A 15056-nucleotide genomic window follows, 5' to 3' on the forward strand; every position below is an offset into this window, starting at 1 on the left:
AGTGTAGTAGTAGTCAGTGTAGTAGTAGTCAGTGTAGTAGTAGTGGTCAGTGTAGTAGTAGTCAGTGTAGTAGTAGTAGTGGTCAGTGTAGTAGTAGTAGTCAGTGTAGTAGTAGTAGCGGTCAGTGTAGTAGTAGTCAGTGTAGTAGTAGTAGTGGTCAGTGTAGTAGTAGTCAGTGTAGTAGTAGTAGTAGCGGTCAGTGTAGTAGTAGTAGCGGTCAGTGTAGTAGTAGTAGCGGTCAGTGTAGTAGTAGTCAGTGTAGTAGTAGCGGTCAGTGTAGTAGTAGTAGTAGTGGTCAGTGTAGTAGTAATAGTGGTCAGTGTAGTAGTAGTCAGTGTAGTAGTAGTAGTGGTCAGTGTAGTAGTAGTCAGTGTAGTAGTAGTAGTGGTCAGTGTAGTAGTAGTAGCGGTCAGTGTAGTAGTAGTAGTGGTCAGTGTAGTAGTGGTCAGTGTAGTAGTAGTAGTGGTCAGTGTAGTAGTAGTCAGTGTAGTAGTAGTAGTAGCGGTCAGTGTAGTAGTAGTAGTGGTCAGTGTAGTAGTAGTAGTGGTCAGTGTAGTAGTAGTCAGTGTAGTAGTAGTAGTAGCGGTCAGTGTAGTAGTAGTAGTAGTAGTCAGTGTAGTAGTAGTAGCGGTCAGTGTAGTAGTAGTAGTGGTCAGTGTAGTAGTAGTGGTCAGTGCAGTAGCGGTCAGCGCCCTGCGCTACGAACCCGGCGGCCCGAGTTTGATTCCCGCTCACGGCACAGTGCCGGTGACCGTTGTCTGAACCGGTCCTGGGCCTCCCCTAATGAGTGACCCGGTGCGGTGTGAAGTAAACCTCGCCACTGGGGGAGACAAAGGTGGCCGAGCGTGGTGCTCGCCACACACCCCCTTGGTGCGCCGTGCCGGCCTTCGTAGGTGCTGTTCGCTAACAGCACTTGCCTTTGGTGTGTGGTGGTGGTGGTGAGTGTGGTGGTGGTAAGTGTGGTGGTGGTGGTGGTGAGTGTAGTGAGTGTAGTGAGTGTGGTGAGTGTAGTGAGTGTGGTGGTGGTGAGTGTGGTGGTGGTAAGTGTGGTGAGGGTAGTGAGTGTGGTGAGTGTGGTGAGTGTGGTGGTGGTGGTGAGTGTGGTGGTGGTAAGTGTGGTGGTGAGTGGGGTGGTGGTGAGTGTGGTGAGGGTAGTGAGTGTAGTGAGTGTAGTGAGTGTGGTGAGTGTAGTGAGTGTGGTGGTGGTGAGTGTGGTGGTGGTAAGTGTGGTGAGGGTAGTGAGTGTAGTGAGTGTGGTGAGTGTGGTGAGTGTGGTGAGTGTAGTGAGTGTGGTGGTGGTGAGTGTGGTGAGTGTAGTGAGTGTGGTGAGTGTAGTGAGTGTAATGAGTGTGGTGATTGTAGTGAGTGTGGTGGTAGTAGTGAGTGTGGTGAGTGTAGTGAGTGTGGTGAGTGTGGTGGTGGTGGTGAGTGTGGTGGTGGTAAGTGTGGTGAGGGTAGTGAGTGTAGTGAGAGTAGTGAGTGTTGTGGTGGTAGTGAGTGTGGTGAGTGTAGTGAGTGTGGTGAGTGTAGTGAGTGTGGTGAGTGTAGTGAGTGTGGTGAGGGTAGTGAGTGTAGTGAGTGTGGTGGTGAGTGTGGTGAGTGTGGTGAGTGTGGTGGTAGTGAGTGTGGTGAGTGTAGTGAGTGTGGTGAGTGTAGTGAGTGTAGTGAGTGTGGTGGTGGTGAGTGTGGTGAGTGTGGTGGTTGTGAGTGTGGTGAGTGTGATGAGTGTAGTGAGTGTAGTGAGTGTGGTGGTGGTAGTGAGTGTAGTGAGTGTGGTGAGTGTAGTGAGTGTGGTGAGTGTAGTGAGTGTAGTGAGTGTGGTGGTGGTAGTGAGTGTGGTGAGTGTAGTGAGTGTGGTGCGTGTGGTCAGTGTGGTGGGGGTAGTGAGTGTGGTGGTGGTGAGTGTGGTGAGTGTGATGAGTGTAGTGAGTGTAGTGAGTGTGGTGGTGGTAGTGAGTGTAGTGAGTGTGGTGAGTGTAGTGAGTGTGGTGAGTGTAGTGAGTGTGGTGGTGGTAGTGAGTGTGGTGAGTGTAGTGAGTGTGGTGGTGGTAGTGAGTGTGGTGAGTGTAGTGAGTGTGGTGAGTGTGGTGGTGGTAGTGAGTGTGGTGAGTGTAGTGAGTGTGGTGAGTGAGGTAAGTGTGGTGAGTGTAGTGAGTGTGGTGAGTGTAGTGGGGGTAGTGAGTGTGGTGGAGGTGGTAGTGAGTGTGGTGAGTGTGGTGAGTGTAGTGGGGGTAGTGAGTGTGGTGAGTGTGGTGAGTGTGGTGGTGGTAGTGAGTGTGGTGAGTGTGGTGAGTGTGGTGGTAGTGAGTGTAATGGGGGTAGTGAGTGTGGTGGTGGTAGTGAGTGTGGTGAGTGTGGTGGTAGTGAGTGTGGTGAGTGTGGTGAGTGTGGTGGTGGTAGTGAGTGTGGTGAGTGTGGTGAGTGTAGTGAGTGTGGTGAGTGTGGTGGTAGTGAGTGTGGTGAGTGTGGTGGTGGTAGTGAGTGTGGTGAGTGTGGTGGTAGTGAGTGTGGTGAGTGAGGTGAGTGTGGTGAGTGTGGTGGTGGTAGTGAGTGTGGTGAGTGTGGTGAGTGTGGTGGTGGTAGTGAGTGAGGTGAGTGTGTTGAGTGTGGTGAGTGTGAGTGAGGTGAGTGAGGTGAGTGTGGTGAGTGTGGTGAGTGTGGTGGTGGTAGTGAGTGTGGTGAGTGTGGTGGTAGTGAGTGTGGTGAGTGTGGTGAGTGTGGTGGTAGTGAGTGTGGTGGGGGTAGTGAGTGAGGTGAGTGTGGTGAGTGTGGTGAGTGTGGTGAGTGAGGTGAGTGTGGTGAGTGTGGTGAGTGTGGTGGTGGTAGTGAGTGAGGTGAGTGTGGTGAGTGTGGTGAGTGTAGTGGGGGTAGTGAGTGTGAGTGTGGTGAGTGTGGTGAGTGAGGTGAGTGTGGTGAGTGTGAGTGTGGTGAGTGTGGTGAGTGTGGTGAGTGAGGTGAGTGTGGTGGTAGTGAGTGTGGTGAGTGTGGTGAGTGTGGTGCGTGTGTTGAGTGTGGTGGTGGTAGTGAGTGTAGTGAGTGTGGTGAGTGTAGTGAGTGTGGTGAGTGTAGTGAGTGTGGTGGTGGTAGTGAGTGTGGTGAGTGTAGTGAGTGTGGTGAGTGTAGTGAGTGTGGTGGTGGTAGTGAGTGTGGTGAGTGTAGTGAGTGTGGTGGTGGTAGTGAGTGTGGTGAGTGTAGTGAGTGTGGTGAGTGTGGTGGTGGTAGTGAGTGTGGTGAGTGTAGTGAGTGTGGTGAGTGAGGTAAGTGTGGTGAGTGTAGTGAGTGTGGTGAGTGTAGTGGGGGTAGTGAGTGTGGTGGTGGTGGTAGTGAGTGTGGTGAGTGTGGTGAGTGTAGTGGGGGTAGTGAGTGTGGTGAGTGTGGTGAGTGTGGTGGTGGTAGTGAGTGTGGTGAGTGTGGTGAGTGTGGTGGTAGTGAGTGTAATGGGGGTAGTGAGTGTGGTGGTGGTAGTGAGTGTGGTGAGTGTGGTGGTAGTGAGTGTGGTGAGTGTGGTGAGTGTGGTGGTGGTAGTGAGTGTGGTGAGTGTGGTGAGTGTAGTGAGTGTGGTGAGTGTGGTGGTAGTGAGTGTGGTGAGTGTGGTGGTGGTAGTGAGTGTGGTGAGTGTGGTGGTAGTGAGTGTGGTGAGTGAGGTGAGTGTGGTGAGTGTGGTGGTGGTAGTGAGTGTGGTGAGTGTGGTGAGTGTGGTGGTGGTAGTGAGTGAGGTGAGTGTGTTGAGTGTGGTGAGTGTGAGTGAGGTGAGTGTGGTGAGTGTGGTGAGTGTGGTGGTGGTAGTGAGTGTGGTGAGTGTGGTGGTAGTGAGTGTGGTGAGTGTGGTGAGTGTGGTGGTAGTGAGTGTGGTGGGGGTAGTGAGTGAGGTGAGTGTGGTGAGTGTGGTGAGTGTGGTGAGTGAGGTGAGTGTGGTGAGTGTGGTGAGTGTGGTGGTGGTAGTGAGTGAGGTGAGTGTGGTGAGTGTGGTGAGTGTAGTGGGGGTAGTGAGTGTGAGTGTGGTGAGTGTGGTGAGTGAGGTGAGTGTGGTGAGTGTGAGTGTGGTGAGTGTGGTGAGTGTGGTGAGTGAGGTGAGTGTGGTGGTAGTGAGTGTGGTGAGTGTGGTGAGTGTGGTGCGTGTGGTGAGTGTGGTGGTGGTAGTGAGTGTAGTGAGTGTGGTGAGTGTAGTGAGTGTGGTGAGTGTAGTGAGTGTGGTGGTGGTAGTGAGTGTGGTGAGTGTAGTGAGTGTGGTGAGTGTAGTGAGTGTGGTGGTGGTAGTGAGTGTGGTGAGTGTAGTGAGTGTGGTGGTGGTAGTGAGTGTGGTGAGTGTAGTGAGTGTGGTGAGTGTGGTGGTGGTAGTGAGTGTGGTGAGTGTAGTGAGTGTGGTGAGTGAGGTAAGTGTGGTGAGTGTAGTGAGTGTGGTGAGTGTAGTGGGGGTAGTGAGTGTGGTGGTGGTGGTAGTGAGTGTGGTGAGTGTGGTGAGTGTAGTGGGGGTAGTGAGTGTGGTGAGTGTGGTGAGTGTGGTGGTGGTAGTGAGTGTGGTGAGTGTGGTGAGTGTGGTGGTAGTGAGTGTAATGGGGGTAGTGAGTGTGGTGGTGGTAGTGAGTGTGGTGAGTGTGGTGGTAGTGAGTGTGGTGAGTGTGGTGAGTGTGGTGGTGGTAGTGAGTGTGGTGAGTGTGGTGAGTGTAGTGAGTGTGGTGAGTGTGGTGGTAGTGAGTGTGGTGAGTGTGGTGGTGGTAGTGAGTGTGGTGAGTGTGGTGGTAGTGAGTGTGGTGAGTGAGGTGAGTGTGGTGAGTGTGGTGGTGGTAGTGAGTGTGGTGAGTGTGGTGAGTGTGGTGGTGGTAGTGAGTGAGGTGAGTGTGTTGAGTGTGGTGAGTGTGAGTGAGGTGAGTGAGGTGAGTGTGGTGAGTGTGGTGAGTGTGGTGGTGGTAGTGAGTGTGGTGAGTGTGGTGGTAGTGAGTGTGGTGAGTGTGGTGAGTGTGGTGGTAGTGAGTGTGGTGGGGGTAGTGAGTGAGGTGAGTGTGGTGAGTGTGGTGAGTGTGGTGAGTGAGGTGAGTGTGGTGAGTGTGGTGAGTGTGGTGGTGGTAGTGAGTGAGGTGAGTGTGGTGAGTGTGGTGAGTGTAGTGGGGGTAGTGAGTGTGAGTGTGGTGAGTGTGGTGAGTGAGGTGAGTGTGGTGAGTGTGAGTGTGGTGAGTGTGGTGAGTGTGGTGAGTGTGGTGAGTGAGGTGAGTGTGGTGGTAGTGAGTGTGGTGAGTGTGGTGAGTGTGGTGCGTGTGGTGAGTGAGGTGAGTGTGGTGGTAGTGAGTGTGGTGAGTGTAGTGGTGGTAGTGAGTGAGGTGAGTGTGGTGAGTGTGGTGGTGGTCGTGAGTGTGTTGAGTGTAGTGAGTGTGAGTGTGGTGAGTGAGGTGAGTGTGGTGAGTGTGGTGAGTGTGGTGGTACTGAGTGTGGTGAGTGTGGTGAGTGTGGTGGTGGTAGTGAGTGTGAGTGTGGTGAGGTGAGTGTGGTGAGTGTGGTGAGTGTGGTGGTGGTAGTGAGTGTGGTTAGTGTGGTGAGTGTGGTGAGTGAGGTGAGTGTGGTGAGTGTGGTGAGTGAGGTGAGTGTGGTGAGTGTGGTGAGTGTGGCAAGTGTGGTGGTACTGAGTGTGGTGAGTGTGGTGAGTGTGGTGGTAGTGAGTGTGGCGAGTGAGGTGAGTGTGGTGAGTGTGGTGAGTGTGATGAGTGAGGTGAGTGAGGTGAGTGTGGTGGTGGTGAGTGTGGTGAGTGTGGTGAGTGTGGTGAGTTTGGTGAGTGAGGTGAGTGTGGTGAGTGTGGTGAGTGTGGTGAGTGAGGTGAGTGTGGTCAGTGTGGTGGTACTGAGTGTGGTGAGTGTAGTGAGTGTGGTGAGTGTGGTGAGTGTGGTGGTAGTGAGTGTGGTGAGTGTGGTGAGTGTGGTGGTAGTGAGTGAGGTGAGTGTGGTGAGTGTGGTGGTAGTGAGTGTGGTGAGTGTGGTGAGTGTGGTGGTAGTGAGTGTGTTGAGTGTGAGTGAGGTGAGTGAGGTGAGCATGGTGAGTGTGGTGAGTGTGGTGGTGGTAGTGAGTGTGGTGAGTGTGGTGGTAGTGAGTGTGGTGAGTGTGGTGAGTGTGGTGGTAGTGAGTGTGCTGGGGGTAGTGAGTGAGGTGAGTGTGGTGAGTGTGGTGAGTGTGGTGAATGTGGTGAGTGAGGTGAGTGTGGTGAGTGTGGTGAGTGTGGTGGTGGTAGTGAGTGAGGTGAGTGTGGTGAGTGTGGTGAGTGTAGTGGGGGTAGTGAGTGTGAGTGTGGTGAGTGTGGTGAGTGAGGTGAGTGTGGTGAGTGTGAGTGTGGTGAGTGTGGTGAGTGTGGTGAGTGAGGTGAGTGTGGTGGTAGTGAGTGTGGTGAGTGTGGTGAGTGTGGTGAGTGAGGTGAGTGTGGTGGTAGTGAGTGTGGTGAGTGTGGTGAGTGTGGTGAGTGAGGTGAGTGTGGTGGTAGTGAGTGTGTGAGTGTAGTGGTGGTAGTGAGTGAGGTGAGTGTGGTGAGTGTGGTGGTGGTAGTGAGTGTGTTGAGTGTAGTGAGTGTGGTGAGTGTGGTGAGTGTGGTGAGTGTGGTGGTACTGAGTGTGGTGAGTGTGGTGAGTGTGGTGAGTGTGGTGGTGGTAGTGAGTGTGGTGAGTGAGGTGAGTGTGGTGAGTGTGGTGAGTGTGGTGGTGGTAGTGAGTGTGGTTAGTGTGGTGAGTGTGGTGAGTGAGGTGAGTGTGGTGAGTGTGGTGAGTGTGGTGGTACTGAGTGTGGTGAGTGTGGTGAGTGTGGTGGTAGTGAGTGTGGTGAGTGTGGTGAGTGTGATGAGTGAGGTGAGTGAGGTGAGTGAGGTGAGTGTGGCGGTAGTGAGTGTGGTGAGTGTGGTGAGTGAGGTGAGTGTGGTGAGTGTGGTGAGTGTGGTGAGTGAGGTGAGTGTGGTGAGTGAGGTGAGTGTGGTGAGTGAGGTTAGTGTGGTGAGTGTGGTGAGTGTGGTGAGTGAGGTGAGTGTGATGAGTGTGGTGGTACTGAGTGTGGTGAGTGTAGTGAGTGTGGTGAGTGTGGTGGTAGTGAGTGTGGTGAGTGTGGTGAGTGTGGTGGTAGTGAGTGAGGTGAGTGTGGTGAGTGTGGTGAGTGTGGTGGTAGTGAGTGTGGTGAGTGTGGTGAGTGTGGTGAGTGTGGTACACTCACCTCGGAGCCCTGCACAATGTGATGTCGAACCAACTCTTTGAGCTTGTGGCGACCCTGCACCACAAACCGACACAGCCCACAACCTCCTCACCACCTCCTCACCACCACTACCACCTCCTCCTCATCACCTCCTCACCACCACCTCACCACCTCCTCCTCACCACCTCCTCCTCAACACCTCCTCATCACCACCTCCTCCTCACCACCACCACCACCTCCTCACCACCACCCTCACCACCTCCTCACCACCACATCCTCACCACCACCACCACCACCTCCTGATCACCTCCTCACCACCACCTCCTCCTTACCACCACCTCCTCACCACCACCTCCTCACCACCACCACCACTACACCTCCTCACCGCCACCCTCACCACCTCCTCACCACCACTTCCTCACCACCACCACCTCCTGATCACCTCCTAACCACCACCTCCTCCTTACCACCTCCTCATCACCAACTCCTCCTCACCACCTCTTCACCACCACCACCTCCTCACCACCACCACCACCTTACCACCACGGGTGGCGACGGGGTGATGGAGCGGCTCACCTCGGGAGCGACGAGGTGGGCGAGTGACGAGGTGGGCGAGCGGCTCACCTCGGGAGTGAAGAGGTAGGAGAGCCTGCCGTCACGCATGCGGTCGATGGCCGTGTTGGTGGGGATGAACGCTGTGAACGGGCCCTGTGCATCCAGTAGGCCGGGCTGCTCCGAGTTCTACCGCACACACACACACAGACAAAGATCCCCCACCGTGTAGCCTCAACAGACTGTAGGGGCAAGTGCTGTTAGCGAGCAGCACCTATGAAGGCCGGAACGGTACACGAGGGGGTGGGTGGCCAGCAACCACGCCCGACAATGTGGTGCCACCATCAGGCTCAGCAGCCCGTCACAGGCCCTGAGCCTTGCTGTGACGTGGAGTGCCACCGTAATTCACACTCCTGCTCCTACCGTCGTCGTCATCGTCGTCGTCACGATGATGATGATGGTGACGATCTGCTACCAACATCACTACTATCCCGCTCATCATCGTCATCATCGCTACTGTTGCTGCCATCATCACTACGACGGCCAACATCGCTACTGCTGATAATATTAATACCACCACCAACACCATCATCATCATCAATATCATCACCATCATCATCGCTACTGTTACTGCCATCATCACTACTACGGCCAACATCATCATCATCGTCATCACTACTGCTGATAATATTAATACCACCACCAACATCATCACCATCGCTACTATTAATACCATCAATTCCACCACTGTCATCATCATCATTGTCGTTATCATCATCACTGTCGTCATCATCATCACTGTCATCATCATTGTCGTCATCATCATCACTGTCGTCATCATCATCATCATCACTGTCATCATCATCATCATTGTCGTCATCATCATCACTGTCATCATCATCATCACTGTCATCATCACTGTCATCATGATCATCACTGTCATCATCATCACTGTCGTCATCATCACTGTCATCATCATCATTGTCGTCATCATCATCACTATCATCATCACTGTCATCATCATCATCACTATCATCATCATCACTATCATCATCATCACTGTCATCATCATCATCACTGTCATCATCCACATCCACATCACGACGCCACTAACCTCAAGCAGGGATCGGAAGTGGCTGAACATGGCGTTGGTGGCGATGATCTCGGACAGGAGAGCCTGGACAATAGAGGTCACGGGTCAGCTGGGTCACCTGACCTCTCCGTACACCACGTGACATCTCCGTACACCACGTGATGTAGTCACCTGACCTCTCCCTACACCACGTGACATCTCCATACACCACGGGATATAGTAACCTGACCTCTCCGTACACCACGTGACCTCTCCGTACACCACATGACATCTCCGTACACCACGTGATGTAGTCACCTGACCACTCCGTGCGTAGTTCTTTTTCATAAAGCGACCTGGCCACAAATGACAGCTCAACCAATTGGCGTTATCATCACGTGGGAATGTTTAGCGGCCAAACACGCTAAACGCGTAACGTTGATTCTAAATGTGGATGGGGACACCGGAGGACCTGGAGAAATATCGACGCGACCACCATGGGGACAGAGAGAGAGAGAGACACGCAAACTCCAAATATACAGCGGACGTCAGCGCGTGGATCGAACCCACGACCTCGTTCGTACAACGGAGGGACGACTGTCCATGACCCCTAGCGGGGTTCACACCCGTGACCCTTTTGATGGCCGAGCCGCATCGCTCTGCCGGCGAGCCACCGGGCCGGGTCGGTGACCCGACCTGAGCCGGTTAGCGAGCGGCTTTGACCCCTGCGAAGCCCCGACCTGACCCCGGCCCACCTGGCGATTGCTGGGCACGCTGGGGCCCGGCGCGCCCAGCAGCCAGTCGACCAGGTGCACGATGCCGTTGGCGGCCGTGAGGTTGCCCTGGACGATCCGCACCTTGCGCGTCGAGCCCTGCGCCAGGAGGCGCGGGGAGAAGGGGTCCTGGAGGGGAGGGGGGATTGGGGGTGGGAACCGGGATGGGGAAATCAGAGAAGTGGGGGGTGAGGAGGCGCTCGACGCAGAGGGACACCGCACCGGGAGACGCGCAGAGACGCGGGGAGAGACGCGGGGAGAGACGCGGAGACACTGGGAGACGGAGGAAGACGTGTGGAGACACACGGGGAGGCAGGGGGAGACACACGGGGAGACGGAGGGAGATTCAGGGGGAGATAGAAGAAGAAGGAGACTCAGGGGGAGACTCACGGAGAGACAGGGGGAGAGACACACGGGGAGACAGGGAGACTCATAGGGAGACAGGGGGAGACTCAGGGGAAGACAGGAGGAAAGACACACGGGGAGACGGAGGGAGATTCAGGGGGAGACAGAAGGAGAAGGAGACTCAGGGGGAGACTCACGGAGAGACAGAGGGAGACTCATAGGGAGACTCATAGGGAGACAGGGGGAGACTCAGGGGGAGACAGGAGGAGAGACACACGGGGAGACAGGGAGACTCACGGAGAGACAGAGGGAGACTCATAGGGAGACTCATAGGGAGACAGGGGGAGACTCAGGGGGAGACAGGAGGAGAGACACACGGGGAGGCAGGGAGACTCACGGAGAGACAGAGGGAGACTCATAGGGAGACTCAGGGGGAGACAGGAGGAGAGACACACGGGGAGGCAGGCAGACTAAAGGGGAGACATGGGGAGACTCACGGTGAGAGACACGGGGAGACAGGGGTAGAGACACACGGGGTGACGCGCGGAGCGGCAGACCTTGGTGTTGGGGATGAGGCTGATGCGGGAGCCGGTGAGGGAGAAGAGAGCGGGGAGCGAGGAGAGTTCCTGCAGCGCCAAGCGGCCCGGCACCACGTGGGCCCCGCACAGACGGAGCGCACGCGGCGCGTCGGCCAGCAACCCGCTCACCTGACACACACACACACAGGTGCACACACACAGGTGCACACACACACACAGGTGCACACACACACACAGGTGCACACACACACAGGTGCACACACACACACAGGTGCACACACACACACACACAGGTGCACACACACACAGGTGCACACACACACACACAGGTGCACACACACACACACACAGGTGCACACACACACACAGGTGCACACACACACACAGGTGCACACACACACACAGGTGCACACACACACAGGTGCACACACACACACAGGTGCACACACACACACACAGGTGCACACACACACACAGGTGCACACACACACAGGTGCACACACACACACAGGTGCACACACACACACACACAGGTGCACACACACACACAGGTGCACACACACACACACACAGGTGCACACACACACACAGGTGCACACACACACACAGGTGCACACACACACACAGGTGCACACACACACACAGGTGCACACACACACACACAGGTGCACACACACACAGGTGCACACACACACACAGGTGCACACACACACACACAGGTGCACACACACACAGGTGCACACACACACAGGTGCACACACACACACAGGTGCACACATACACACACAGGTGCACACACACACACACAGGTGCACACACACACACAGGTGCACACACACACACAGGTGCACACACACACAGGTGCACATCGCCACTGGGGAGACAAAGGCGGCCGAGCGTCGCGCTGGGCACCCACCCCCTCGTGTACCGTGCCGCCCTCAGTAGGTGCTTGCTAGCAGCACTTGCCCCAACAGTCTGTTACAGACTAAAGGGGGCATCGATGTCTTTGTGTCTCAGTGTGTCTCCGTGCGTCTCACGTTCATGTTCTTGAAGGCCGAGTCGACGGGGAGGAAGAGCGTGAAGGGGCCCAGGGAGTTCAGCGTCCACGAGAACACCGAACCTTCACACGCACCACCACCAACATCACCACCACCACCAACATCACCACCACCACCACCATCACCACCACCATCACCACCACCAACATCACCACCACCAACATCACCACCAACATCACCACCACCACCAACATCACCACCACCAACATCACCACCACCACCAACACCACCACCAACAACATCACCATCACCACCACCAACATCACCACCACCAACATCACCACCACCACCAACATCACCACCACCACCACCATCACCACCACCAACATCACCACCACCACCAACATCACCACCACTACCACCATCACCACCAACACCACCACCAACACCACCACCAACATCACCATCACCACCACCAACATCACCACCACCAACATCACCACCACCACCACCAACATCACCACCACCATCACCACCACCAACATCACCACCACCACCACCACCAACATCACCACCACCACCACCAACATCACCACCAACATCACTACCACCCCCAACATCACCACCAACATCACCACCACCACTGCCAACATCACCAACACCACCACCAACATCACCACCACCACCACCAACATCACCACCACCACCAACATCACCACCACCACCGCCAACACCACCACCAACATCACCACCACCACCATCACCACCACCAACATCACCACCACCACCACCATCGCCAACATCATCAACATCAACAACATCGATATCATCAACAACGCCCAACAGCAACGTCAACGTTGCCACCACCACCATCATCAACACATTGTCCTCATCATACTGACACCCATTCGATTCACCATCACTCATCGCACAAACACCATCACTCTGTAATTTACTACGATAATGGGCCAAGAATGTCTGTGTGTCCCGCACATGACGTCACTTCACGTCGACCAGCCCCCCTCATTAATTATCATGAACAGGTTACATCCTCCACATGCCCCCCCCCCTCATTAATAATCATGATCAGGTGACGTCTTCCAAATGGACACCCCCCCATTAATATTAGCGGCTGACGTCACTCCACATGGGGGGGCGAGGCGCCTCCTCCCCCCTCCTCCCCCCTCCTCCCCCCCCTCCTCGGCGTCAACTCACAACCCTCACTACAAAGGCAGAACCCTCACGTCATCACGTGATCTCCGTAACGCTGTTGAGACATCGAAGTAAAAAGGACGTCGTGATGAACAAGGGACTATAACCTTAAAACGATATAGGTCTGTGTCACCGCGGCCTGACAAATCGCACGCGAATGGATGCAATGACTATCACGTCGCGCTCCGCTTTTCGCTTGCGAGTTTCGGATTTGACTGCAATGCACCCGTCCTTGGACGGGCAAAAGGCGAGTCCATAATAATCCAACATCACTCTGGTGACATCAAGGGGCGGTAACGCGGCGGTCCAGTTCGCAATGGGAGTCCAGTTCACCACGGACAGGGGGTCGGTGACCTGCGGCTCCGGGAGCCGCGTGCGGTGGCTCTTTAAAGAGCTGCTCCGTGACGTCATTTATTATTTATTAAGGACCACCACTGTCTCTCCGATTCACCCCCACAGTGCACTGCGGCTCTTGAAATATTGTGGCGTTTTGTTGCTGTTGTTGTTGTTACCGCAAATTCCACCCCCACCCCCCCAAACAATGCCTCGTCTTATTTATTTCGCTCGCCGGCCCCCTGTGCCGGGCGTGCATATCAGGCACCGTCTAGATCCACCGGCACCTGGTCTCAACGTGCGACCCACTCGCCCCCCACTCGATCACCCACCACCGACTTACTATTTTTATTTGACCAGGTAAGGCCCCATTGAGCCGCGTAGATCTTTAACCAGGAGCGAACCGGCCATCACAAATGGTAGCTCGACCTAGCGGCTCTCATCATCACGTGGACATTCACAGCGGGCAAATGCTCCGAATGGCACGACGTCGATTCTGAAGCGCGGAGGGGGGAAAAAAAGCGGAGGACCCGGAGGAAAAAAATCCAGGCGCCACCATCGCGGGCCACCCGGGGGTCCCAAGAGGTCTTGGGCCTCACAGTGGCACGTGGGGACGTGAATCATAAATCTGTCCCGTGGTTGGTGGGGGGGAAAAAAAAGCCTGCCTTTCCTGAAAGCCCCCTCCCACCCCCCCCCCCCCCCCCACTCGCGGGCCGCCCAGGCCCAACATTACCGAAGAGCGTGAGCGAGGACGTGAGCCTGCCCTGCCAGCGCCACCCCACGAGGCCGTTCATCTCCTTCACGCGCTCCATGATGGGCCCGTGGCACACCGTGCCGTCACCCACGTAGCCCTCCTTGCACGAGCACCTGGCGCGGGGTCGCGGGGTCGCCATGGGACGCGAGGTCATGGGTCGCAGCGCGTTCGAGGGTAACGCGTCCTGTACGGCCGAGGTTCACGACCCCGGGGTCACGGATAGTGCGGCCACGTGCCCGAAATTTGTGGTGACAGGCGAAAGGCTACGAGAGGTCGCAGGTCAAAACAAGTGTCCAGAGGTCATGGGTAGTTAACGCAAGGTCACAGGTTACGACAGCCAGAGGTCGCAGTTCAAGAGGACCCAGAGGCTGCAGGTACGGTCACACGGGCCACGTATATGTGTGTTTGTTGAACTTTTTTCGCACTGTACGTAGCCAACCGTGCGAATCGGAAGACCGGGGGAAGGACAACAAACTAAGCACAAAAAGCAGTTCTAAAGAAGTGAGTTTGTCAATCTAGATGATGACGGAAAAGTGCGAAGCCCCCGTGTGAATTCCTACTATCGGAAGGAAGAGCGTTCCAGACGGCCGCAGAAGCTCATCTGAAAGTGCCCGGTGCGGTGACCGCCGCCTCTGTTCGCCGGCCGGCCAAAAGCCGCCGCTGCTTTTGGCCGGCCAGCGACAACCAGAGGGCGCAGGTGGTGAGCGAGGTCGTGGCTGGGGGCAGGCAGGTCCGCTGGTCACTCACTCGGCTAGGCGCGGCCCCACGGTGATGCAGGTGGCGTGCGTGTGGCACGCCAGGCCGGAGGCGCACATGTCCACCAGGGTGCACACGCTCGCCCCACGAGACCCCTCGAAGCCGTCCCGGCACTCGCAGTGAGACTGGGGGGGGGCACGGCGTGGGTGGCACAGGGGGGGGGGGGGGGAGGCGAGGGGGGTGCTCAATGGCATCATCGGTAGCAGCGTCTTAGTGTCATGGGAGCAAAGGGAGGGGCTACTGAGTAAGGAATGGAACTGCCTGAGCAGTGGGTGGAGCTACCAAAGTGGGGCTTAGTAGTGGGTGGGGCTACCTAAGTAGTGGGCGGGGGCTACCCGAGCAGTGGGCGGGACTACCCGAATAGTGGGCGGGGCTACCCAAGCAGTGGGCGGGGCTACTCGAGTAGTGGGCAGGGCTATCTGAGTAGTGGGCGGGGCTACTCGAGTAGTGGGCAGGGCTATCTGCTGCCTATCTGCTGAATCCAGGCAGCAGCGTAGCCACCGCCACTGACGATTATGACCGCCGCTGCTACCGACGACGACGACGAGGAGGAGGAGGACGAGGAGGAG

At 55.9% G+C, this 15056-nt stretch overlaps 1 protein-coding gene across 1 annotated transcript in view; it reads right to left on the reverse strand.

Annotated features, from left to right (window-relative positions):
* LOC116952738 (stabilin-2-like) overlaps window positions 1–15056 on the reverse strand; it is a 132289-nt gene that overhangs the window by 95040 nt on the left and 22193 nt on the right. The window contains exons 9-16 of the mRNA XM_076074418.1: window positions 14479–14612; window positions 13711–13844; window positions 11472–11554; window positions 10453–10602; window positions 9533–9679; window positions 8820–8882; window positions 7778–7894; window positions 7175–7228 (exon numbers count right to left, since the gene is read on the reverse strand). Coding sequence (XP_075930533.1) covers window positions 7175–7228; window positions 7778–7894; window positions 8820–8882; window positions 9533–9679; window positions 10453–10602; window positions 11472–11554; window positions 13711–13844; window positions 14479–14612 — 882 coding nt within the window. The remainder of the gene's footprint in view (window positions 1–7174; window positions 7229–7777; window positions 7895–8819; window positions 8883–9532; window positions 9680–10452; window positions 10603–11471; window positions 11555–13710; window positions 13845–14478; window positions 14613–15056) is intronic.

The sequence above is a fragment of the Petromyzon marinus genome, chromosome 48 (genome assembly GCF_048934315.1).
Source record: "Petromyzon marinus isolate PM22_M1 ecotype Great Lakes invasive population chromosome 48, UKy_Petmar_22M1.pri1.0, whole genome shotgun sequence".
In the NCBI taxonomy this organism is placed as follows: Eukaryota; Metazoa; Chordata; class Hyperoartia; order Petromyzontiformes; family Petromyzontidae; genus Petromyzon; species Petromyzon marinus.